Source organism: Epinephelus fuscoguttatus, linkage group LG6, assembly GCF_011397635.1.
Source record: "Epinephelus fuscoguttatus linkage group LG6, E.fuscoguttatus.final_Chr_v1".
Taxonomy (NCBI): Eukaryota; Metazoa; Chordata; class Actinopteri; order Perciformes; family Serranidae; genus Epinephelus; species Epinephelus fuscoguttatus.
Window position 1 is genome coordinate 31,680,268 of NC_064757.1, and position 22,919 is coordinate 31,703,186.

At 39.4% G+C, this 22,919-nt stretch overlaps 1 protein-coding gene across 4 annotated transcripts in view; it reads left to right on the forward strand.

Moving 5' to 3' along the window:
• kcnip3b (Kv channel interacting protein 3b, calsenilin) overlaps positions 1-21,084 on the forward strand; it is an 80,932-nt gene extending 59,848 nt beyond the window's left edge. For 2 of the 4 annotated variants that reach the window (XM_049579017.1, XM_049579019.1), the window contains 6 exons: positions 13,260-13,384; positions 13,482-13,551; positions 15,892-16,070; positions 16,321-16,425; positions 17,122-17,184; positions 20,040-21,084. In XM_049579017.1, coding sequence (XP_049434974.1) covers positions 13,260-13,384; positions 13,482-13,551; positions 15,892-16,070; positions 16,321-16,425; positions 17,122-17,184; positions 20,040-20,087 — 590 coding nt within the window. In that variant the 3' untranslated portion in view covers positions 20,088-21,084. Of the gene's footprint in view, positions 1-1,489; positions 10,315-12,741; positions 13,385-13,481; positions 13,552-15,891; positions 16,071-16,320; positions 16,426-17,121; positions 17,185-20,039 lie in introns of those variants that run through there. The other 2 variants (XM_049579020.1, XM_049579018.1) reach the window with 2 other exon arrangements.
• The last annotated feature ends 1,835 nt before the right edge of the window (positions 21,085-22,919 follow it).

Sequence of the window (22,919 nt, forward strand, 5' to 3'; positions counted from 1 at the left end):
ACTCACTGTTTAACTTCTATCTACAGTTACATATGTGCTGTAAAACTTCAATTAAATGCCCAGTCACTTTTACTGGCCTATTTCTTTAAAGAAGTTCTTTGGAAGTATGAAAGGGGGTTGTTGTCTACCTCAAATTATGTGTCCATTCCTCAACTACCCTATAAGTAATTCATATTCCTGAAGTCCATAAGGGTCCTCAGATCAAAGGAATCAAAAGGATGTTTCATAAAAATGTATTCAAGTTGTGAGTATTGTTTTAACAGGATAAAGTGGTGTTGTGTCGGTATGACGGGTGCCGTAATCGGCGAGTGCTGTAATACACTCTCTCTTTGATGCACTGTCTGTTGGAGCTAGATCAAATGAATGATTCATAACTGACTTATTATCTGAAGTAAAATTCATACTGGTTTAAATAAACAATTTGATTGTATTTCCCATCTTTGCTGCGCAACAGTTTTGTGTGAAAGTAATTAAAGGCCTCTCCCAAATATAGGCCTGTTGACTTCAGTGATTTAAGTAAGGGATAATGTATAGTGAGCCGGTGTCAGGGTGCCGACAGGGGAATGGAACCCTGACGTGCAGCGGAGAGTTTCCATTCCCCTGTCGGGAGTTATGACTTACTACTAAAACATTCAGTGATGTGACACAAAATAATGACTAAAGCACGTTTTATTGATTCAAAATTCGCAAAAAAAAGGTGTCTGTACTCTGTATCCATGGCAACGGCAGCCTAAATGTTAAATGCTGCATTTTGCCACTCAGATCCTATTTGGCCTGTGTGGACTAACGTTAACTGATTTTGATGCTCCTCAGTCTAAGGCCGTTGCTATGGCATCCCTAGCAACGAAGCAGCAGAGCAGCAGTGATAACTCAAGAAATAAACACCGCAGAATTTTGGTGATTGACCAATCAGAATCAAGTATTTAAAAGTGCCATGTTCTAAAGAAATAATAGTGTGGGTTATTAATTGAAGTTTTACGGTATATGCACATTTCTTTCAGTTGATTGTGATATTCTTTAGACTAAGTATCTCAAGTGTGAGTTTTTACGAAAGAAATAATTAAATAAAAGGGATTTAGAATTGCATTTATACCTTTAACACCTTTGTAGAGAGAATAACTATGCTATACTTCAATGTATTAAGGTAAAACTGATCCAAAAAATATGGAATTTTTTAATTGATTAATGCATTTTGTATTTCTTTTTTTAATACGAAGGACATTTGACAGTTTTTAAAGTTTCCTTGATAAAACTGAACTCTTCTTAGACCTTGATTCGGTGGCATGAGGTAGTTACAATGGACCCCAGTGCACACTACTGTGCACATATTGTCTCGTCACATGATCAGAGACTTGACACTGGATAACATCAACATACAGATTACCCAATAATCATCATTGCATATCTGTATAAACAAAAAATAACAAAGAAAATAAGAAATTATTATTTTAATTTAACAATTTTAATAGTTGATTTATAGAATAGTTTATTTATAGTCATAGAATAAGCATATCATTTTGTTATAGATGTTACTATTTTACAAAAGGCAAAAAAAAAAAAAAAAAAATTGAAAATAAACAAGATGGGGATAGGTTTGACTTTTTCAAGGACATATATAGCAAATGCCACTATTTTTAATTTAATGAGAGTTCTTCTTTGAACACAGCCATATTTCCAAGATGGCAGTCACTCATAAGGGCCCATTCACCACCCAACACATTGGTGGAGGGTCCACATTCTCTATGAGTCCTCCACCTCACAGGGCCCAGTGCAACCACACTGCCTACACTGTCTAGATTTACACCCCTGCCCTGACTACTACCCAAGCACCATTTATTCCCCTTTGAAACTAAAACAGTGGTTTAATGTTGTTCTAAAATGCCACATGAAAGTGATTATCAGACATCTCTGAATCTGATTTAAAAGAATGAAAGCTGAAGCAGAGTATTTTGTCTGGAGAGAAACTTTTATGCTGTGTTTGCAGATTTAGCAGCACATTGGACGTCCTTTATTCATCAACAGTCCGATCAGGTCTGGTAGCTTATTTGTTGCATTAATATCTGTGGCCAGCAGCGCTATAGCTCACTCTGCCGGTCAGTCGGTTGGCCAGTCAGCAAAAGTGGTGGACACAGCTTTTGCCCTGGGAGGCTAAAATTTGGTGTAGAAGTGGCAGCTGTTGTAAATTAACGCTTGTTTATATATAGTGTGTGTGGGTGTGTGGGTGTGTGTGTGTGAGAGAGAGGCCTTATGTTTGGCCACATGTGTGTGCCTGTTTTAAAATCCAGCTCAATGATCTGATCTAAATTGAACCCTCCGGCCTTTGATTGTTGTTTCAGTCGGGTCATTTCTGCTCTGATGTCGATTTTGGGTTCAGTCCAACTTGGTCCTATTTTGGGAAGACATCTGATGCCAGAGGTAGCCTTGTCTTTAGAGACGTATTCTGAGGCTCTCTGATACCAATATATGATATTTTTACTCCTCCGCAATGTGTGCAGGATATTTTAGTGGCGAGTGACATCAATACACTGTAAAGAGATGAGGAGGAAATGAGTAGCTTTATTTGTGACTTGTTTCTATGTTTGTCGCCAGATAGATCATTCAAAGAGTCATGACATGCAACTAACATTTCACGTACATTTTTGATGTAGTTGTACTCAAGTATTTCTATTTTATCCTACTTTACTACTCCACTACAAAACAAAAATCAATTAATGATGTATCATCATAGGTTAACTCAGCAGTATATAAAGTAATTTAAATGGGGCTCACTTTTACCAGCTGCAACACTCAAGTGATGGAGACATTAATGCATCTACTTTATTATGATCCTCGATCACAGTGATGTCCTGAAGAAGCCCCCGGTGTAACATACAGTCCACCATGCCATATGGGTGGAGTTTATTGGGGTTGTATACTTACCAGAGAGGAACCCTGCAGGTAAAACTTTGGGCTGAAGAAGTGCTGTCAACTCCTCTGCATGACTTTTCAGTGAAATGCGCAGTGCTTTTACAAGTAAAGATAAAAATACAACATCTACCTACTTACCTACCAACCTAACCTTTTTACTTCCTTCCTACCTATCCTTCTTTATTACTCACCTACCTTCCAACCCACCTTCCCCTACAGCCTACCTTCCTTCACTCTTTCATACCTACCTACCTACTTAACCACCTGTCTTCCTACCTACTTTCCTTCCTACCTACCTTCCTTCCTTTCTTTCTATCTATCATACCTACCTACCCACCCACCTACCTACCTTCCCTACTACCTACCTACCTACCTACCCTGTTAGCCACCCACCTACCACCCCGTCTTCCTTTCTATCATACCTACCCACCCACCTACCTACAACCCAACCTTCCCTACTATCTCCCGTCCTTCATTCTTTCCTACCTACTTATAAGTAGGTATGAAAATAAAAAAATATGTTAAAAAAAAAAAAAAAAAAAAAAGTAAAAAAAATTATGTATAATTTAGGGTAAAATACCGGCAGCTGTGGTTGCCAGAATTTCACCATAGAAAATACAGTCACAATGTATGAGACATTACGGTGTGCAATTTTGGCAAGCTTCAATTTCATGGCAGAGAAATGTTTTTGTTTTTTTTTTTACGGTAAATTACTATGAAAAAACAGATATATTGTGAACCTGTTTATGGTTATTTGCTGCAAAAATAACAGTAAAAATATAAACCTGTTTACAGTAAACTCTTAAAAAACCCCCAGATATACTGTAAATGCAATTACAGTCTATCTCAGTTAAAATATGGTAAAACCATATGATATAGTACAGTATTTTATTGCAAAGTTCAACTTTACTGTAAATTACCAGCAGCTGTGGTTGCCGGAATTTCACTGTAAAAAATACAGTACAACACCTGAGGAATTACAGTTTGCCTATGTAGATTTTACAGTCAGCAACTGCTTATGGTAAATTACAAAGGAAATAACAAATTAAGCCCATTGTAAACCGAAGTACAGACTAGAATTCATGAACTTTAAGAAACTCTTTTTGCATTTACACATTCTCTGTGAAAAACAGATCCAATACCTTGTCCAGCATACTCACAAAGTAGTGTGTCCATATGTACGAAGGATTATCTATGTTGGAAGAAATAAACATCATGAAAAAATGAGCCACTTGCCCTGGGTTGGTCAAGAGTAATGAGTCATTGAGTCCAGACTTGGCTGAAGAGTGCGCTCAACATAGACATGGTGTTCAAGTCATCAGCTCCGCTTGAGACTCATATGTTGTCCATCAGGTGTTCACTGTGGACTGGCATGATCCTCTCTGCAGCCAGAAAACAGAAACAAAGCAAAAGTTAGATTGATGCAGTCCCTGAGCATGATGCCTACACAGAGATAAACTCAGCATTTTTTTGTTAAATTGAGCTTAGGTGATACGTACACAGAAGAAACCAGCACTCTGGGATAGTTTTGAAGGTCATCAGGACTATCAGTGTGAAAGGTAGAAATGGTCACTTTTCAACAAAATACAGATCTAAATACAGATGTACTCAAGCAATCAGACAGTCATCACATATGCTACAACCCTGACTAATAACCAGCCAAATAGGGTTGCACAGAAAAGTAATGCAATACCACATTTTTAGTACCTATACTTAAAAAATGTCAGTATTATAAGTAATGACAGATGTGTGATTGTGGCTCTGTTGATTGCCTGATTGTTGTGTATTTATGTTGCAAGTTGACAGGGGGGAAACAAATGCTTAGTGGTCAAACACATACAGTCAACAGCCACTTTATTAGGTATACCTACGCAAACTAATGCAATCCAATACAACAGCTCTGGTGTACTAGAGTGCAATTTATTGAAAAGTGTTCCTAATATTTTGTCCCCCTCAATGTTTGTTAATGGATTTGACAAAAGTATAAGGACAACGCTCAGTGTAATGCACTCCAGTACACCAGCACAATCCACTATGACCTCAATAATAAACATAAAGTAGAATGATCACTTTTCTGATAATTTTCTGAAAATCTAGAGGCTTCATAAAAATAGAATGTATGGCATTTGGCATTGTTTGCTCGAGTGAAATAAACCCCTGCTTACCTCTCATTAGCCTTGACAAGACTGATGTCTGACTCATTGGGTCCAGACTTGACTGAAGACAGGTGGGACAGAGTATCATGCAGACATGGTGCGATGTTCAAGAAACTGGAACTTTAAGCAGGTGTTGTCATCATTTCTGCTTGAAAATGTTCTCAGTCGGGTTTTAACTGTGGACTGGCATGATCATCTCTGCAACCAGACAAAAAAACAAAACAAAGAAAAATTAATAATAATAATGATAGTAATAATATAGCACTTAAACAGGTGCAAAATGCTTCTCACAACAAAAATAAAGAAAAAACAATAAAAACAAAAAATAAAATGCAAAACATTAAAGGGCCAGTGTGTAATGAATGATGAATATTCTCCCCATTAATATGTTTATACAAGTGTATAATCGCTATAAAATTCATTTGGTTTTCGTAGCCTTATAATTATGCTTTTTTATATATATATAGCAAGGGCCTTGCTTTAGAGAGGTCGCCATCTTGCGCCGCCATGTATGTACGGCAGACCGAGCGGACAATCCAGCCAGCCAGAGAATGCGTTTCGCGTGTATAAATAAACCAACGAAGACAGCGGAAGGAAGGAAGAAGGAGGAGGAAACAGCAGAGTGTTAGTAGTTTGTCGATAGAGAGTAGTGGAATTTTTTTTTTAGTTATAAAGTTTGCAAATGGACCACACAGTGAACCCGAACGTCAGCTTCACTCCTTGTGATGCACTCTCTGTGGCGCTTTTCCTCCTGACGATATATCTCCCCAACGATGGGAGCACTGAATCCCATTCTGTGCAGCAAAATGGGAGCGGAGGATTCAGCCTCTCTTCTCGCCCGCTCAGTATCCAAGTAAGTTCCTCATCTGTATGCTCCGGCTCAAACAGGTATGGCTCTGGGTCTGTGTCCGCTACAAGAAACTCTTCAAAATCGCATTCAAAGTCGTCCATTGCAGCTACTATAGTCCGGAGATATTGCTAGGCTAAATAAACAGCTGAGCACTGTTTACAGGCTACGCAGTCAGTCAGTGTGCGGGCTGGAGATTGGTGGAGCAGAGAGGGGAGGGGGTCCCGCTGGGTATCGTAAACGAGAATGTGTGTATGGAGTGTGTCTGTTACACTAGAAGAGTCAGAGTTTGGGACGGAGTCTTTTACCCCCTGGAGTGTTACCGGAGTTTTTGGAGTGCTCAAATAAACTGGCCTTTTTCCCGAATGCTCCTCTGGTCTCCTGCTCATGAGGGATTCATTACAATATCGTAACATGGCTTAGATTTCTAAATAAACATTCACCTCGTCACTAGATAGATCTACTCCTGAAAAACTCATGTCTGTGCAAGGCTTTTTGTCCCTATGAGGCCACCGTCATTTACCCGACGGGAAGGGTGAGCGAGTGAGCCCTGCAATCTAGAATTTGACCACTGATGTCACTGTTTTCAACGGTTTTCAACCCATTTTACACAGTGGCCCTTTAAAGAAGTTAGAGCAAACAATCAAACAAAAAAAACACTAAAATGGTTTTTAAAAAACCATAAAAAGGCCAACCTATAAATATGATTTCAGGAGGTGCTTAAAGCAGTTAACAGATTTAGCAGATCTAATAGATGGAGAGAGATTGAGGGAGAAACTGTGGGGGCTGCAGCCAAAAACACACAGTCACCTTTGGATTTGACATCCAATCAGTGAAACAAGCTAAACAATCATGAAATATAGTGGAACTTCTAGCTGTGTTTTTTCACCATATCAATGATAATACTGTTGGAATAGTTTGGCAAGTGGCCAAAAGATAGGTCCAATGATTTATCATTTAGGAACTCCACATAACAAGGTAGCAGACACATTTAATGGCAGCATATCAATTTAAATGTACTCACTGAAGCTGAGTGTTGATAACGCTGACGACGAATGAGTGTGCTGGCCATGTCCCATTCTTGCAAAGTTGGCTACCTTGCATTCTCCAGCTGCACCATGCTGAGGAGAAGGTGAAATGATATTGTAGAGTTAAAAAATGTACAACTAAGGAGTTAGAGGGATTATTGACACAAATGTTGAAATCTAATTAAAAATTCAGTAGTAAAACATACAGAACCGAGGTGGTTCTTAGAACCACCTGCAATGCCCTCACCACAGCCTGTGGACCTCAAGGCACTCAAAGATGAAACTAGGTGGACAAAGCAAGCCAAGTCTCCATAAAGAATAAAATATCTATTTTCAGATAGTTAACAAAATCACTAAGAAAAAAATATTTATTAATTGGTGATCAAATATTGAAAAGGCCCGATAACTGTTTAATGCGCCAATTCAGAGTGGAGTAAGTGAACCATGCCTTTTTCTTTATGAAATACTTAAGATACAGTGCTACATCATAAGACAAAACACCTTCGAAGATGTCATGTCCTAGGCAAGGTGGCAAACCTGGCTGACAGACATTAAAGTATTTCAAAGAGTTTAATACTGACTGGAACTTTACTCTTTCCACATCCGGTTTATCTTCAGTCTGGAGGCGATCGACAGCTGAATCATATCTCTCAATGGTATGCTCTGGTCCACACAGATTTGGATCCTCACCCTGAAATTCAGATTGGGTTATTAGGCAGTATCTGCAGAAATATTGTGAGCGACTGAAATTTTCAGAGAAGCCACCGATGCAATGCGAGCCCAAGTTATCTCCAGCAATGTAACAGTAGGTTCCTTTGACTACTGTTTCATCTGATATTACAATCTCATTCTCCTCCAATTCCTTCAAGTGTGCTAGTAATTCAGAGAACACCTTAGCATGCCCAAATGCTTTGAAATCTTTCTCTCTGCACAGTAAAACAAGTGACATGTGGTCTGTGTCTGACTGTACATGAAGTGGCAAGTTAGCAACAGATGCATAGACAGCTAATACCTTATGTCTCGTCTTTGCAGAGCCTAAAGGGTTATTAGCTTCAAATGCATCTTGGTACAGTACTAGCTTGAGACATGATGGATTCTGACCAAAAATCATTGGATTTGAATATCTGACTATCACTAATGTCACTTAGAACATCTGAAGGAGACTCAGCCGAGCGTTCTCCTGATTTCTGCCACAGGTCAGACTCTAACAAACATTTCCAAGTCTCCCTCACAGACACATAGTAGGCAAACCTATCTGTTCTGTTCTAATCTCTTCCTAAAAACATTTCCTTAGGCTCCACATAGTTGAACTTTTTTTTTGAAAGTCTGAGCTCTTGAGTATGCTGTCCTCATTGGCCCTGTATTGCATGCAGAGAACAGATCAAATCCCCTGACAAACTTTGGTGATGTCCTCATCTGATAATGATGTGTTATTTTTTAGCAGTGAGGTAAGTTTACTCCATTCTCGGAACCCATCGACTGTATTCAGCGTCTGGATTCCGGCAGACGGCGATACAGCCTCTGGGGGCAGACCCCCGATTTTTTGGCATTCCGGTTTGATTTGGGCGGAGGAGGCGAATTTCCGTTTCCGACTTCTGTTTATAAGTAAATACAGTATCTCACATAAGTGAGTACACCCCTCCCATTTTTGGAAATATTTCATTATATCTTGTCATGGGACAACACTATAGAAATGACACTTTGATATAACTTAAAGTAGTCAGTGTACAGCTTGTATAGTAGTATAGATTTACCTTCCTCTGAAAATTACTCAAAACACAGCCATCAACATCCAAACAGCTGGCAACATAAGTGAGTACACCCCACAGTGAACATGTCCAAACTGTGTCTAAAGTGTCAATATTTTGTGTGCCAACCATTATTATCTAGCACTGCCTTAAACCTTTTGGGCATGGAATTCACCAGAGCTCACAGGTTGCCTCCTCCTACCTACCTACATAAACATCTGCTCACCTCATTTATTTCCTTCTTTTCTTCCTTCCTTCATTCCTACCAACATATCACAGTTCATCAGTATTTTATTTGTCATTGTTACAATTTGAGAAATACTTCACGCACAGGACATCGTGTGCTCGGAGTAAAAGAACTCAGCTGAGAACAGAGAGAGAAATAAACATTTTTTCTGGGTCTGGTTGAAGGTACCTGTCTGCTGTGGCTGATGTTGTTTCATTGGTCTCCACTAGAGGGAGCATTTATTACATGAGTATGTGTGTGTGTGTATGTGTGTGTGTGTGTGTGTATGTGTGTGTGTGTGTGTGTGACACAGTATTAAATCTGTGTTACAGACCCCAGGAGAGACAGGAGAACAATTAGAAAGTGGATCACAGAGCTGACTGGGAAAATGAGATTGAGGACACCTGTTGACCTTTCCTCATCACCGTCTCTGTTTCCTTAAAGGCAAATAGTTTTGAGTGTCACATTTAGAAAAAAATAAATAAAACTTTTGTTAGTTTTGTTCATTTAAATCTTTGGTATTATGCAACTTGCTGTCTTTTTTTGCTATTTTGATTGGAGAAGGTAGACATGCAACTTTTTCTCGAGGTCCTCTGGGGTTCGCAGGTTAATTAGCAGAAATAAGACATGAGATGGAGGGAGGGAAGAGAGGAGGAAACTGCAGAGCATCAGTTATCCAGTCAGTGGAGGATGTGGATGTCGGTTTTTATTTGACAAGAGTTTTGTCACCAACTAGAGGAATAACATTCATTGGAGGAATCCCAAACCAACTGTATGCTTGTGCCAAAAAAACCGACATGTGATGTGAGAGCATCTGCGTTTCCTCTCTATCTGAGTGGATTTCCCATGGATTAATGTGGTAGTCCAGATTTTTTGGAGGGATTTTTTTTATCTCTCTCTCTTTAGAGGTATTTTTACAGCAGTAATCTGATTCACTTGGCCTTAATAAAAGAGTTGGACCATCAGACCCTGCGCTTAGTTGTGGAGAATATCCTGAAAGATCCATTAGAGCAGGAGAAAACACGGGGGGACAAAACGGCAGTCAATTAAAAAGGCAGACGGGAAAGAGCTAAATGGAGTAACAGAAACTGCAGGAAAAAAATGTGACAGAAAAAGAGCGATGAGTGAGTGACACTGTTTCAGAGACGAGGGAAAGAGAAGAAGAGCAGAGAGAGCAAGACGGAAAGAGACAGATGGATAGAAAGAAAGGGTGCGTAGAAAGTTCAGTTATGTTGTAAAGGAGAAAAAGACAGAAGGACCGTGGAGGGGAAGGTAGAAGAAGAGGGGAAGATGAGTGTGAGGTGGGAGACAGAGGGACTCCAGACTGTCGGCATCGTCTGCCTGGTGATTATGTTCCTCAAACTGATGCACCTGCTGGGCCTCATCGACATCACTGAGACCGGTGAGACAACTTGGGAGAGGGGCTATGAGGAAGAGGAGGAGAGCATGGAGCAGGGAGGCTGAAGTTTAGACAAAAAAAGTTTTATCCACTTAGAAACCATATTTGTGAATATTGTTGGATGCACATCTCTTAATAGTTCATGTCAGGAGAGTCAGGCCTAATTGTGACGTACTAAGGATGTAAATAAAGACATTTCTGGATCGTCTCAAAAGTTATGTAAAAGCTGATTTTACTTTAAAGAATATCGCTGGTAATATTTGTTATTGTCATCAAATCCCATGAAAACCCTTTTCTTACTTCTTGACTTTTTCCCTGTTGGCCTGTAGATCTCAGTTCTGAGAATGTAAATCTTGATGTAAATGTTCAAAAATTGGTCGTAAATACAGTATTTATTTGCATTTTATAAAAGAAAAAAAGCTCTGTAATTTAAAAACAGCTGGGCACAGTAGTTTTTAGCAAATGTCAGTCAACCAGGAGTAAATAGTGTGTTTGTTGGGGACTATTTTCAGCCGGGCATGAATACATGTTTGATGCTGTCTTGAATATTTACAGCACCAGGAGCTGTGATTCATAACTTAAAGGGTCTAAATGACGTTTAGAGCATTAATATAGCAGCAAACTACTATTTGCTAAAGATATCGTAGTGTATTGGCGTACTGAGCAGAGCATGAAGTCACGCTCCCTCTGAGTGTGCTGTAATCCAAGCTTCTCTGTTGTTTGTTGTAGTAAACTGGTTCGGCTATGCTTGCATGTTGATGCATGCATGTATCCAACCTGGTCTCACTCCGAAGTCATTGAAATTCAGTGCTTGGATAGTGACTTGTGGTGTCAGACACTAATGAAATAAGCCGTCTTTTTATGTCGGTATGATACGCAGCCAGTTGCCATTATAGTTTAAAGGTGCTCGGTGGTGTCAGGGGGAAACGCAGCGGGACAAGAACGAAAGTTCAGGTGGCAAAAGTCTGAGTAGCGTGGGTGGAAGGGGTGATGGATGGGTCCAACAAACACTGACTTTCACCTGGGAGAGCGGTGTTCGCATCCTGTAAGATTCTAAAGCCAAACCCTGTCGTTTTTTCCTAAACCTAACCACGTCACTAAACACAAATGTCATTCCCGGTGTTGTACTGATGTACTACTGCACTTATTTTGAAAGACACTGTATGTAAACTGTAAATTTCCTGTGAAAACCAGAGTGTATTTTGAAAGAAGAGAGGCTGCATGTAACAGGCAGAACTTGACAAGGCATCCCAGAACGTCACCAACCAATGCAGCCAGGGTACCTTTCACGTTAAATCTGGGCATGGAAAGTCCATGACCAAACGTTGATGTTACGAGATCAGAGTGAAAATGTGTTGGTGTACCCCCTGGCTAGCTCATCGCTGTCGCTTTGCCATGCGTTCAGGACACTGCTGTGACTAATGACTTGTGAGTGTTTTCATCATCAAGACAGTTTTGTGAATACAGAGTAAAACACTGCACCGCCAATATATAACCATATCAATTAAATCTAGGTTTAATTTCATTGAACTGTGGTCTTTGGCTGATGTTGGACGTCCATATTTGTTGAATTATGTCTGATATACGAGTTTCCCAGGCCTCATTTGGAAGTTGACACGGAAAACAAACCCCAGGGGAGCCCTTCCGTACATGTTCTCCTTGTGTCAGCATGGTTTTCTCTGGGTACTCTGGCTTCCTCCCACAGTCCAAAGACATGCAGGTTAACTGGTGACTCTAAATTGCCCGTAGGTGTGAATGTGAGTATGGATGGTTGTCCATTAGGGGTCATGGGATAAGCGGTTATGGAAAATAAATGAATGAAGAATTTTCAAACATGACCCGCTTCATTCACTGATGTGGGTGAAAGCTCTGAAAAAGGCTAGTTAGTGGACCTTGAATTTAGATACGATTTTTAAACTGCTGTTTCCAAGGTCACATATGAACTTTAATGCTCCGTGTCATCACTTATTACATCTGAGATCAAATTATAATTTGGATTAAAACAACTTTGGAGACCTACTTTTGATTTTACACATTTTATCAATGGGGTGTTCATGTGGTGACAGAGGTCAGAGGTCGTCTCCTGCTGTCTCCTTCTCACTGAACTGTGTTGTCTCATTGTTTTAAATAAACACTAAAGTAATAATCCAATATTACACACAAGTGTCAGGTCGCTCCGCTGTGGTTTTGGTTTATGTTTTTAGTGAAGTATTATATCTCACTGCTCTGCTGGACGTTTTGTCATGACTATAACTTGAGCCTTTTTCTCTGGACCGCATAGCGTATGAACCTCTGCGTGTCCGATCTGACTTGTTTTCTTTGTTTTGTTTTTTCTTCCTCTTACTATCACTCTCTCACCGTTCTCCATTTATTCTCTCTCACTACATCTTGGTGTCAACACCCCTCGTCCTCTGTTCTCTCTGTGTAAAGATGGTAAGTATAGTAACGGTAGAAAACTTTGAGAAAACTTCCCTCCCTTTGTTTTATTTTTTGGTTTTCTTTGTCCCAGCCATGCAGTGCTTTCTCTTAGTGTGTGTGAACTGATAACCATAATGTCATTTACTCTGTGAGGAAATTGAATTTCTCAAATTCTGATTTTCTGCAGTGTTTTTATTTTCAAAGCCAATACATCAAAATGTTTGGTGACATTTCCGCCACAAAGAAAGTACCTCCTCTTCTTTTTTACTCCCTCTTTTGCCTGAGTTTTACTCCTCTACAGTTTTTTTTACTAAATCTCTCTCTTAAACTCGCACGTTCTCCCCACCTGCTCTGTAACAAATGCCTCCCTGTTGAATGATTAATCCCACCCCTTCCCCGAATGCTGACATGCATCCACACACTCAATGTCTGCCCCATCCTCCCTCTTTCTCTCTTCATCTTTCCCCCCTCTACATCTATTTCTGTCTGTCTCTCCATCCCCTTTTTCTGTCTGTCTCTTTCTCCCACAGACAGCAGTGACAGTGACTTGGAGCTGTCGACGGTGCGTCACCAGCCGGAGGGTCTGGACCAGCTGCAGGCTCAGACCAAGTTCACCAGGAAGGAGCTTCAGTCCCTCTATCGAGGCTTCAAGAACGTACGTCCGTCATTGCTTTACCAGCTTTCCTATGCTTTATATAGACTTGAATTGTTCTCTATATATCGGGGTTTTTTTGTCTTCCTCTCTTGAGCAGGAATGTCCCAGTGGGCTGGTTGATGAAGAGACTTTCAAGACCATCTATTCTCAGTTCTTTCCCCAAGGAGGTTAGACGTTAAAACAATCTGTCCTTTCTTGTCCTCTCTTGTTAGGAACTGTATTGAAATTATTAGGGGAGGGGGTGATGTCAGAAAAGACTGTTCCTCTACAAAATACAACCACATAGGTCTTTCGTAAAAGCAGCATTCTGACCCATTTTTTATTATGATAACCTCCAGTGGCCATAATAATTATGAGGGGAGCAAAGGAGGAAGTCAAACACAGGACTTTCCTCCAGGAGGCCGACGTTTCTGTCCACTGTGAAACCAGAAGTCAACATTTACTTATTCTAACAATCTAATGTAGTATGTTTTAGTATGTAATGTCTTACGTGACATATGTGATGTGAGATATGACATCAACGTTTGCCTTAGTAACAAATGCTCTTATTCTAAGATGAACCATGATCTTTTTTCTAAGGCTAAGCAAGGGGTTTTGTTGCTAAAGCCCAGTTCAGACCAATGGTTATTTATATCATTGTGACATATTTATTATGAATAACTGTAGCCAGTATCTCCCTATCAATATCCTTATTAATATTTTAAGAAGCCACAAATTATATTAAGCCACAAAATCAGCTGGAAAAACTGGAAATCAGAACAGACGTACAGAGAGTTGTTGCATAGAGATGGTACACTGTCTCATCTACTTGCATTGGTGTGAACCTGCAGGTTTTTCAGAATTTGCACGTTTCAACACGTCATGTCCTGGATCTTTGGTCTGAACTGGGCCTAAATCTAACCACATAGTTTTGCTGCATCTGTGACCATTTCATAATGTAAACCACATGTTAAAAACTGCAACTATCAACAGTCGTGTATGAGCTCTTCTGTCATCCAGCAGTAGGGGCATTAATTTAGGAAGCACTTCTATGGGTCACACTATAGGGTGGGAACAAAGAACAAATGTCCTATGTGGTTGTATGGGTTGGAGGACTTGTTGAGTGGGGCTGCAACCTTTGGAGGGGGTCTTTGATTTTCCATGTCCCAGATTTATATTTAATCATTTTCTTGCAAGATTTACTGAACAAAATGATTGGACTGATATGTCAAATATATGTTAGATCATGAGAGTCATGGAAGAAGTTTAAAAATCCTTTACACAAGTTAATGTAATAATACATCAATGTCAAAATACTCTTTAACAGGTAAAAGCCCTGCTCTCATAATCTTATGTAAAAGTATTTTTAGCAAATTTACTCAGAGCATCAAAAGTAAAGCTATTGTAATATAACCCCTTTCACTGTGCTTTCAGATATAGATCATATTACTGGATTAATGTTACTGATGCATTAATGTGAAAGTAGAAATTTCCTCTTGTAGCTGATCAATGTGGCACAAGTTTTAAAGTGGAAATAGACAAGTTTTTTTCTTTAACATATTTTTATTATGCTAACGTTGATTGCACAACGTAATGGCTATAGAATAATGACACCATCAGTTACATTCCCCATAAGTCTCACTTTTAATTTGCAATTCCATGAAAATAAAGGCTCTATTTGCAGCACAAAGGAAGTGCATCAACCATTGTGCAATCAAAACAGGAAGACGACAGAGCTTTTGTTTTCTGCGGTAGCCATTGGTAGCTATCCCCAGTAACCAAAGAGGATCAGTGTTCTTTGCAGTTATTATCCCCAGTTGTGGAAATGCTGAACAGAGGAACAACCAAAGTAACTGTGGAAAACAAAATGCAATGTGTTCTGTGTTGCTGGTGGTTGTAAGGCTCTGAGGAAAGCAGAAAGTGATCCGGGTTGCTTTGCGACAACAGAAACAATAACAACAGTAAAATCACTTGAAAACGCCAGAGGGAAAGACGTTGTCTGTATCCACTTTAACTATTTTATGCTCAGCTGGGCAGTTCAATCTTAAAGCTCCAAAAATACAACTCTGACTATAATTGAGACCTAAAAACCTAATTTTTGTTAAACAAGTGAGCAAATGAGTTTTTCAACCTGTTTTTGATTCAAATGTGAACCTGTCTGAAACTGAACTTTATATTTAAACAAAGAGTATAAAACATGCTGCTGCACAAGTATTATGAGAAATACAATTTGTATTAAAAACTCTTAGTGACATTAAAGAGTAATGACAGCTGTGAAATACATGTACTGGACCGAAATGTACAATATTTCCCTCTGAAATGTGGTGGAGTAAAGACAAAGTAGCATGACATGGAAATACTCAAGTGATACTCAAGTACCTCAAAATTATTTTTATGTACGATACTTGAGTAAATTTACTTCCTCTACTGGATTATGAAGGGCTTTATTTCCAGGACCAATGTGCCAATCCTGAGAAAAAAGTAGATATGGCACACTAACTCTGTTAACATACTCCTTTTGTCCATAGATGCCACCACCTACGCTCACTTCCTGTTCAACGCATTTGACATCGACAGAAATGGTTCAATCCGCTTTGAGGACTTTGTCATCGGCCTGTCTGTGTTGCTAAGAGGTTCGGTCACTGAGAAGCTCAACTGGGCCTTCAACCTCTACGACATTAATAAGGATGGCTACATCACCAAAGAGGTATGTGACATCACAGATATTTGGACAAAACCTGGGGAATCATACCCAGGTGTGGTCTGAATTTCTGTGGCATCTTATCTTTTTATTCTGGCTTTTCTAAAATCTGGGTGAGAAAATGTTTGATTTATGCTCTGCATTTTCAGGTAAAATGTGAAGCTAGTGTGAAAGATGAAGCTACGAGCTTTGTAAATGTAAAAGAATGAAAAGTCCTTTTAACTCCTTCACATTGTCTCTGTCTTATTCTTTTCAGGAGATGCTGGCGATCATGAAGTCAATCTACGACATGATGGGGAGGTACACCTACCCCTGTGTGCGAGATGAAGCTCCTTCCGAACACGTGGACAAGTTCTTCCAGGTTCTGAATGCACTCAGATCAAACATACACAAGTACACTGGGTTGTCCCTTGTCACCAATCCTGTTTGTAATATTCATGGAAAGGATCTCGGGCTGCAGCCAGCCAAGTATTGTACTTCGCTACATTGGAGATCACATCTGTTACTGAGTAAAAAAAAAAAGAAAATGTTTCTGGCTAAATGGAAACCGAAAGGGTGAATCTCGGAAATCTTGCGTGGAATTGACCCAGAACAAGCGGCCGGTGCCAGCGAGTTAATGGAGAGAGAGATGGAGGAGGGTAGGAGTGCTATGGCAGCAGCACAAGCAGACGCAGCAGTTGAAATGAACGAAGAAACAAACGAAACGAAAGAAAACCCTGTGTGCACATGTGCTAATAACCAGTTTTTGGATTGGATTTATGACCCCTGGACCATTTTTGCACTGCATAGGGGTGATCCCCATCAAGTTGTTGGAAGTAACTAAGTAACTTCTACTTTAAGTACATTTTAAATGAACTACTTTTTACTTTTACTTGAGTAGATTTTTAGATGGGTAGCTTTACTTGTACTTAGGTAGAATTTCATCAAAGTAAAGATACTTTTACTTGAGTAGAATTTTTCAGTACTTTTCCCACCTCTGCTTATTGGAAACAACACAATGTTCCCTGTAAATGCTTTAATGTGTCCTTTCTCTCTGTTTTGTTTCTTTTTTCCTCAGAAAATGGATAAAAACAGAGATGGTGTTGTGACCATTGAAGAGTTCATTGAGACCTGTCAGAAGGTGAGATTTCCACATACACACAGACATCAATAACAGAATTAAAGTTACTCATCCACACAAATGACGACCAACAGACTTGGGTTCGGTGACAGTGACAGCAAGTCACTGATCAGCTGCTGTTTAAAATTAACTACATTTGCACATACAGCAAAGCATCACTCATGTTTTTAAGAAATACGTCACTTCTCCCATCTCCCTCCTGAATCATATCATGACCCTTCCCCTTCTTATGATAGTATGCTTTTTTAAAGTACTGTTATCTTCTTTGTTTCCAAACAATCTCTGATTCACACAATCACTGTGTGGTTACACAAATACTGTCAGAATGTCAGGTGCAACCTTGTCACCTTTCCTACACACTTGTGTTCATGCTGTCATTCTAGATAAATGATAATCCACAGCAATAAGGCTCTAAAACTTCTACCCCTAATTATCTGAAACTTTATTAATCTGTCTTTTGAACCTGTCATCACACTAGGTTTTACCTTATGCCTGTTAGAAAATGACACATCCATGAATGTTCCTAAATTCACAATATCAATTTACATTTTTGGTTAGGGATACATGATTTTGGTTTTATTTGCCTATTTGAGTTTGGTGACCTCACCTCCATGAATCTGCAGGGCACCACTGCTGTCCACCCTGATGTCAAATGTCCATTGAGGACTAGTTTGTCCCAGGCTGTGGCTGAATCATGATAACATGTTTTTACAGCTACAAAAGCTGTAAAATGTTAAATGACATTTAGGGCTACAGTTGAAAGCTTTATCCTCTGATGTAGTGAGCACAAGTCTCGACACGTATTGGAAAAAGAAAACATTGTCATTGAGGAAAACAGACGTTTGGACTCCTGAAACTGGAATTATAAAATAAAAGGTGTCTAGACTTGTGTGGCCATTTTACCCCCTGACTTCATAAGTAGTGGAAGGACTGAGATTACATAAACTATGTTGGCTCCTGCATGAAGTGTTTGTGTTAGAGATGATCTATCTGTGTGTTTAATTGACCCCAAACTCAAACATTAGGCAATAAATCTGATGCAACTTTGCAGCTGTTCTAACAAGCCTCAATGAAAAAGGGCCAAAGGAATGAATGTAGCTACTCTTTAAAGAAGCCCCATTTGATATTTAGAATATTAACAATTGCAGCAAACTAATATATGCTATGTAAAGTGGAGTAATGTTGTCCTGAGCTGAGAATGACGTCACGCTCCTCCTGTGTGTGATGTAATCTGAGTTTCTCGTGGTGGCTAATGCATTTAAGTAGCCTAAATCTAAGTCATGGTTCGACAATAACACAGCTGTGCTCCATTGACTCTAATGCAATCGTCTTAGATTTCCTTCATTTTCAGGCTGGTTTTGTGGATTTGGAGTTAAATCTTGTGCCTGGGGCACGTCGTGTATTAATGATACTCATTACCTGGAGAGGTTGGAAAAGATATACGTTTCTTTCCTGTTCCAAAACCAAAATCAAACTCTGAAAAGACCTACCCTGCTGTACAGGAACCAGTGAAAGGAAGCAGGGACACTTTGCAGATGTTAAATCAGCTGTGTGTCATCGCATTGTGCACAGATGAATGTTGTGTTACTCCCTCCGGAGATTCCTGCCAGCGGAGGTCCAGGTGCTGGCAGTGGAATCAAGGCAGAACCAAACAGCGTTCATCTGCACACACTGCGATGCCACACAGCAGGTTCAATATCAGCAAAGTTTCCCTTTATATTCATTGTCTTCTGTGGCGATCAGCAGTGATGTGGTGGTTCACTTTTACACTGTGATCTGTAGCCTATAGTTCGGCTTTAGCTTCTAACTATCTTTGTCTTTTTAACCTGTTGTTGCTGCTGAGTCAGTTTGACATCCTGGATATATCCTTCAAACACAGACTGTAGACCCCTCTGTCTGCTAACTCTCTGTTTTTCCAAAAATATGATAATATTTCTTCGGGGAGTGCAGTTAGTTACAGTGTGGGCTCCATGCTTATTTAACTCATTACGCAGCGTAAAAATTGGCATGCACAGTTTGAAGAGATTAACGTCTGTTTTTCAAACACTCTCTTTTACACGTCCACACAGATACAAAGTAACCGGAGTTTTGAAAAATCTGCACTTTAGAAGGCTTTTTAAAAAATCTCTGGCTTAGTGACAGAACTTTGTTCACATGTGGACAAGAGGCGAAAACATAGAGGAAAAGATCAGTTTTAAAAAATCCCTGTATACATGTAGACAGAGCCTTAAACTCATAATAATACATAATGTTTAGTTGATTGATTAATTTATACACATAGAGACAGACAACTATTCACACTCACATTCACACCTACGGCCAATTTAGAGTCACCAATTAACCTGCATGTCTTTGGACTGTGGGAGGAAGCCAGAGTACCCAGAGAAAACCTGCGCTGACACAGGAAAAACATTCAAACTCAATACAGAGTTTCCCACCCTGAGCTTGAACCAGGAACTCTCTTGTTGTGAGGTGACAATGCTAACCACTGCACCACTATGCCGGCATGTGTAGTTGATTATCTGTAGAAGTGATAACATAATCCACCTGACCTGTAAAGGGAAGTCAATTCCAAAATCATCCCACATTCAAAAAACAATGTCTAAATCCTCCTGTTGACCAAAACTGTTAGCAGACACAAAGAAACGGATCTGCTGTATTCCTATCTTTCTGGACAAATAGGCATAAGTAAACAACAGCTGGACAAATACTGAATCAACTGTCCGTCATGACTTCACTGAAAACTACATCATCACTTGATAAAACCACAAGCATGATGCATCCAACATTTTCAACCTGAACTTTTGTTTACTTCAGAATTCTGATGACAGATGTTTTTCTTCTTGTTTTTCCAGGATGAGAACATCATGAACTCCATGCAGCTGTTTGAGAACGTGATATAAAGAAACACAGCTCACACACAAAGCACACCCACCTCACCTCACCAACCCCTCAAACTCATCCTGGAATATAATGTAGGTACTGTACTGGACACAGGAACTGTGTGGTTTTTTTTTCTATTTCTTGCTGCGCTCCTTTAGCTGTATCTTGCAACTGCCTCTGGATTAAAAAAAAGACTGCAACAGACTGAAGAAGAGGAGAAGAGCTTCCTGGGTAAAAATTCCCCATCGGCCCGTTTTTATTTTATTTTTATTTTTTTGTGTGTGTCCTAAATGAGGAAACAGAAGAGTGTTTTATCATCAGACAAAGAGAATTAACAAGGAATGCAGAATCTTACAATAATCCTCTGACCCGAGTTCCTAGGGATACTAGCTTTAACACAGACACACACACACACACACTCCTGCTCTTTCCTCAAGCGTTTTCTGAGCACTGGATGAAGTGAACTTAGAGAATAAAAATCGCAACAAAAAAAAAAAGAGAAATGAAGTAAAGCATGTTTGTCATCAAATATGTGATGTGGAATTAGCTTGCACTACAATTTTAAGACTATGTATTATATGCGCCTGACGTAAAGGCACTGTAGATACCTGCAACTGATGCACCACTGGTGTGTATGTATATATGTATAGTTAATAGTTATATATCCTACCTTGTATTGGTCTCATCTGTGCTGCACTGGGTGATGGAGTAGGACCAGAGCTGAATATTTGTTTTAGAAATCTCTGTTTAGTATCAGTTCTCCACAGATTATTAAAATATTTCTCCCTTTTTTATTTGTATTTTGGAAGATTATGTTTAGCTGGTCAGATTAGAGTCTGTACAGTACTGTGAAGAAACAAAAGGACTGTTAAAAGTGTGTTCTTATGCTGAATTAAGGCTTTCTCTTGGTTCTTCAGTATCTACGAGCATGCTGACTCTTAAGTGCCACAGTATTCTGTACAGTACAGTAGGACCTTTGTGATGTCGGTTAATTAAAGATGCTGTCGACAGCTGCAACTTTGCCTGTTTAATGCGTCCTTTCACTACATTTTCTCTCCTGCATTCAAATGACGAAACAAACAATAAGTGAACTGACAAGAGGGACGTTAACCCTTTCAGTACAAATAACTGCATTTCTATTTATCAGCCTCGCAAAGTCTTTTATTAGCTTCAGGTATGGATGTGTTACACATTTTCTTTTTCAATAACCAGGACTGTTTCAAGCTGAAGATTTATTTGATGGGACCAGTTAAAGTTTCAAGTTTATTCATTCATATAACACTTTAAAAAGCAAAACAGGTTTGGCACCAACAAGCTTCACAAAGGCAGACATATATGTATGCTCCAACACATTCTCATTCCGACTTCGTCACATATTTACATGCTTGGTCATGGACTTTCCATGTCCATGTATAATGTGCAAGGTACCCTGGGTGCGTTGGTTGTTGACATTCTGGGACACCGTGTCAAGTTGTGCCTGTTATATGCATTGTCTTCTTTCAAAATGCACTTCCATTTTCACAGGAAATTGAACATTTAGATACAGTCTCTTTCAAATAAACACACTACATCGATAAAACACTGAATTTAATTTTTTTTTCCTTCAACAACAAACACACATGGTTGGGTTTAGAAAAAAAGAACAGGGTTTGGCTTTAGAATCTTACGGGACATGAACGCCGCTCTCTTGGGTGAAAGTTGGTGTTTGTTGGACCCATCCACCACCCCTACTGCCTACCTACTTGGACTTTCGTCACCTTAACGTTCATCCTTGTCCCACCGCGTTTCCTCCTGATGCCGGAGACATAAGGTCTAAGTAGAGTTGTACCAAAAACAATACCAGTATTGGAAATGCTTTTGATTCTGCCTGAAGCGCTTGATCAGGTATAGGCGAGTACGCCAGTCTATCCACCGATCAGATAACACGTAATCTGTTAATATACTTTAAAGTAATTTTACACCTGGATAAATTAACACTTTTCCTATTAATTCTTCTTTGTTGCTCGAAAACATAAGCCCACACAACAAGTCGCACTGGCACCTACTGTTTTAGCTGTGAAGAAGAACTGATTTCCATCAAATAGCATAACATTAGCCGTGAGCAAAATGTCAGCAATTTGGTCATATTAATGGCATTTATTCTCTGTATGTATGAAACCAGTGGACTCTAACGTTGTCTGCATTTGTTGATACAAAGAGGCCCAGACTGTAGTATCTTTGGAGGCAATCTCAGTTTATTCCTGACAACTGATGGCAAGAGGTAAAAATAAAATCCTCCGTCTATTACAAACAAATAACTTGAGCCTTTACTCAAATGAAGTGACACAAGAATATGTTAGCATATTATACAGTAAGTTTAGGCTGAAAAATGAACTCATGAACAAAGCTTAACAGCGCTAAAACACATAAATTACTACAAGAACAAGAGGGGAGAGGCAAGGTGGGAGACACCCCTTTATAGGTGGGGTACCCTCAAAGGTGAACATAGGGTTACAGAAACAGAGTATCATACATTCCATATTGACTTTGAAGGCCTAAGCATGTCAGGTAATAACAACTGAAACAAATTTTGTGTTATATAATACTTTATTACACATATTACTGCTCTATAGTTGATCTTGTTACATGTATTTGTACATGTTTTACAAAGGGTTTAACCTGAGCAACCTGATTCAATCATAGCAAACAATTCACATCCATACAGGGTTAGTACTATACAGCTGCTAATTTATTTTCTTTTTAATGCAATGGTGTCAATACTTGATACTGGCCGACACACATGTTCAAGTATTGGAATCAGTATCTGGAAGAAAAAAATGGTATCGGAACATCTCAACATCAAAGTGTAAAAA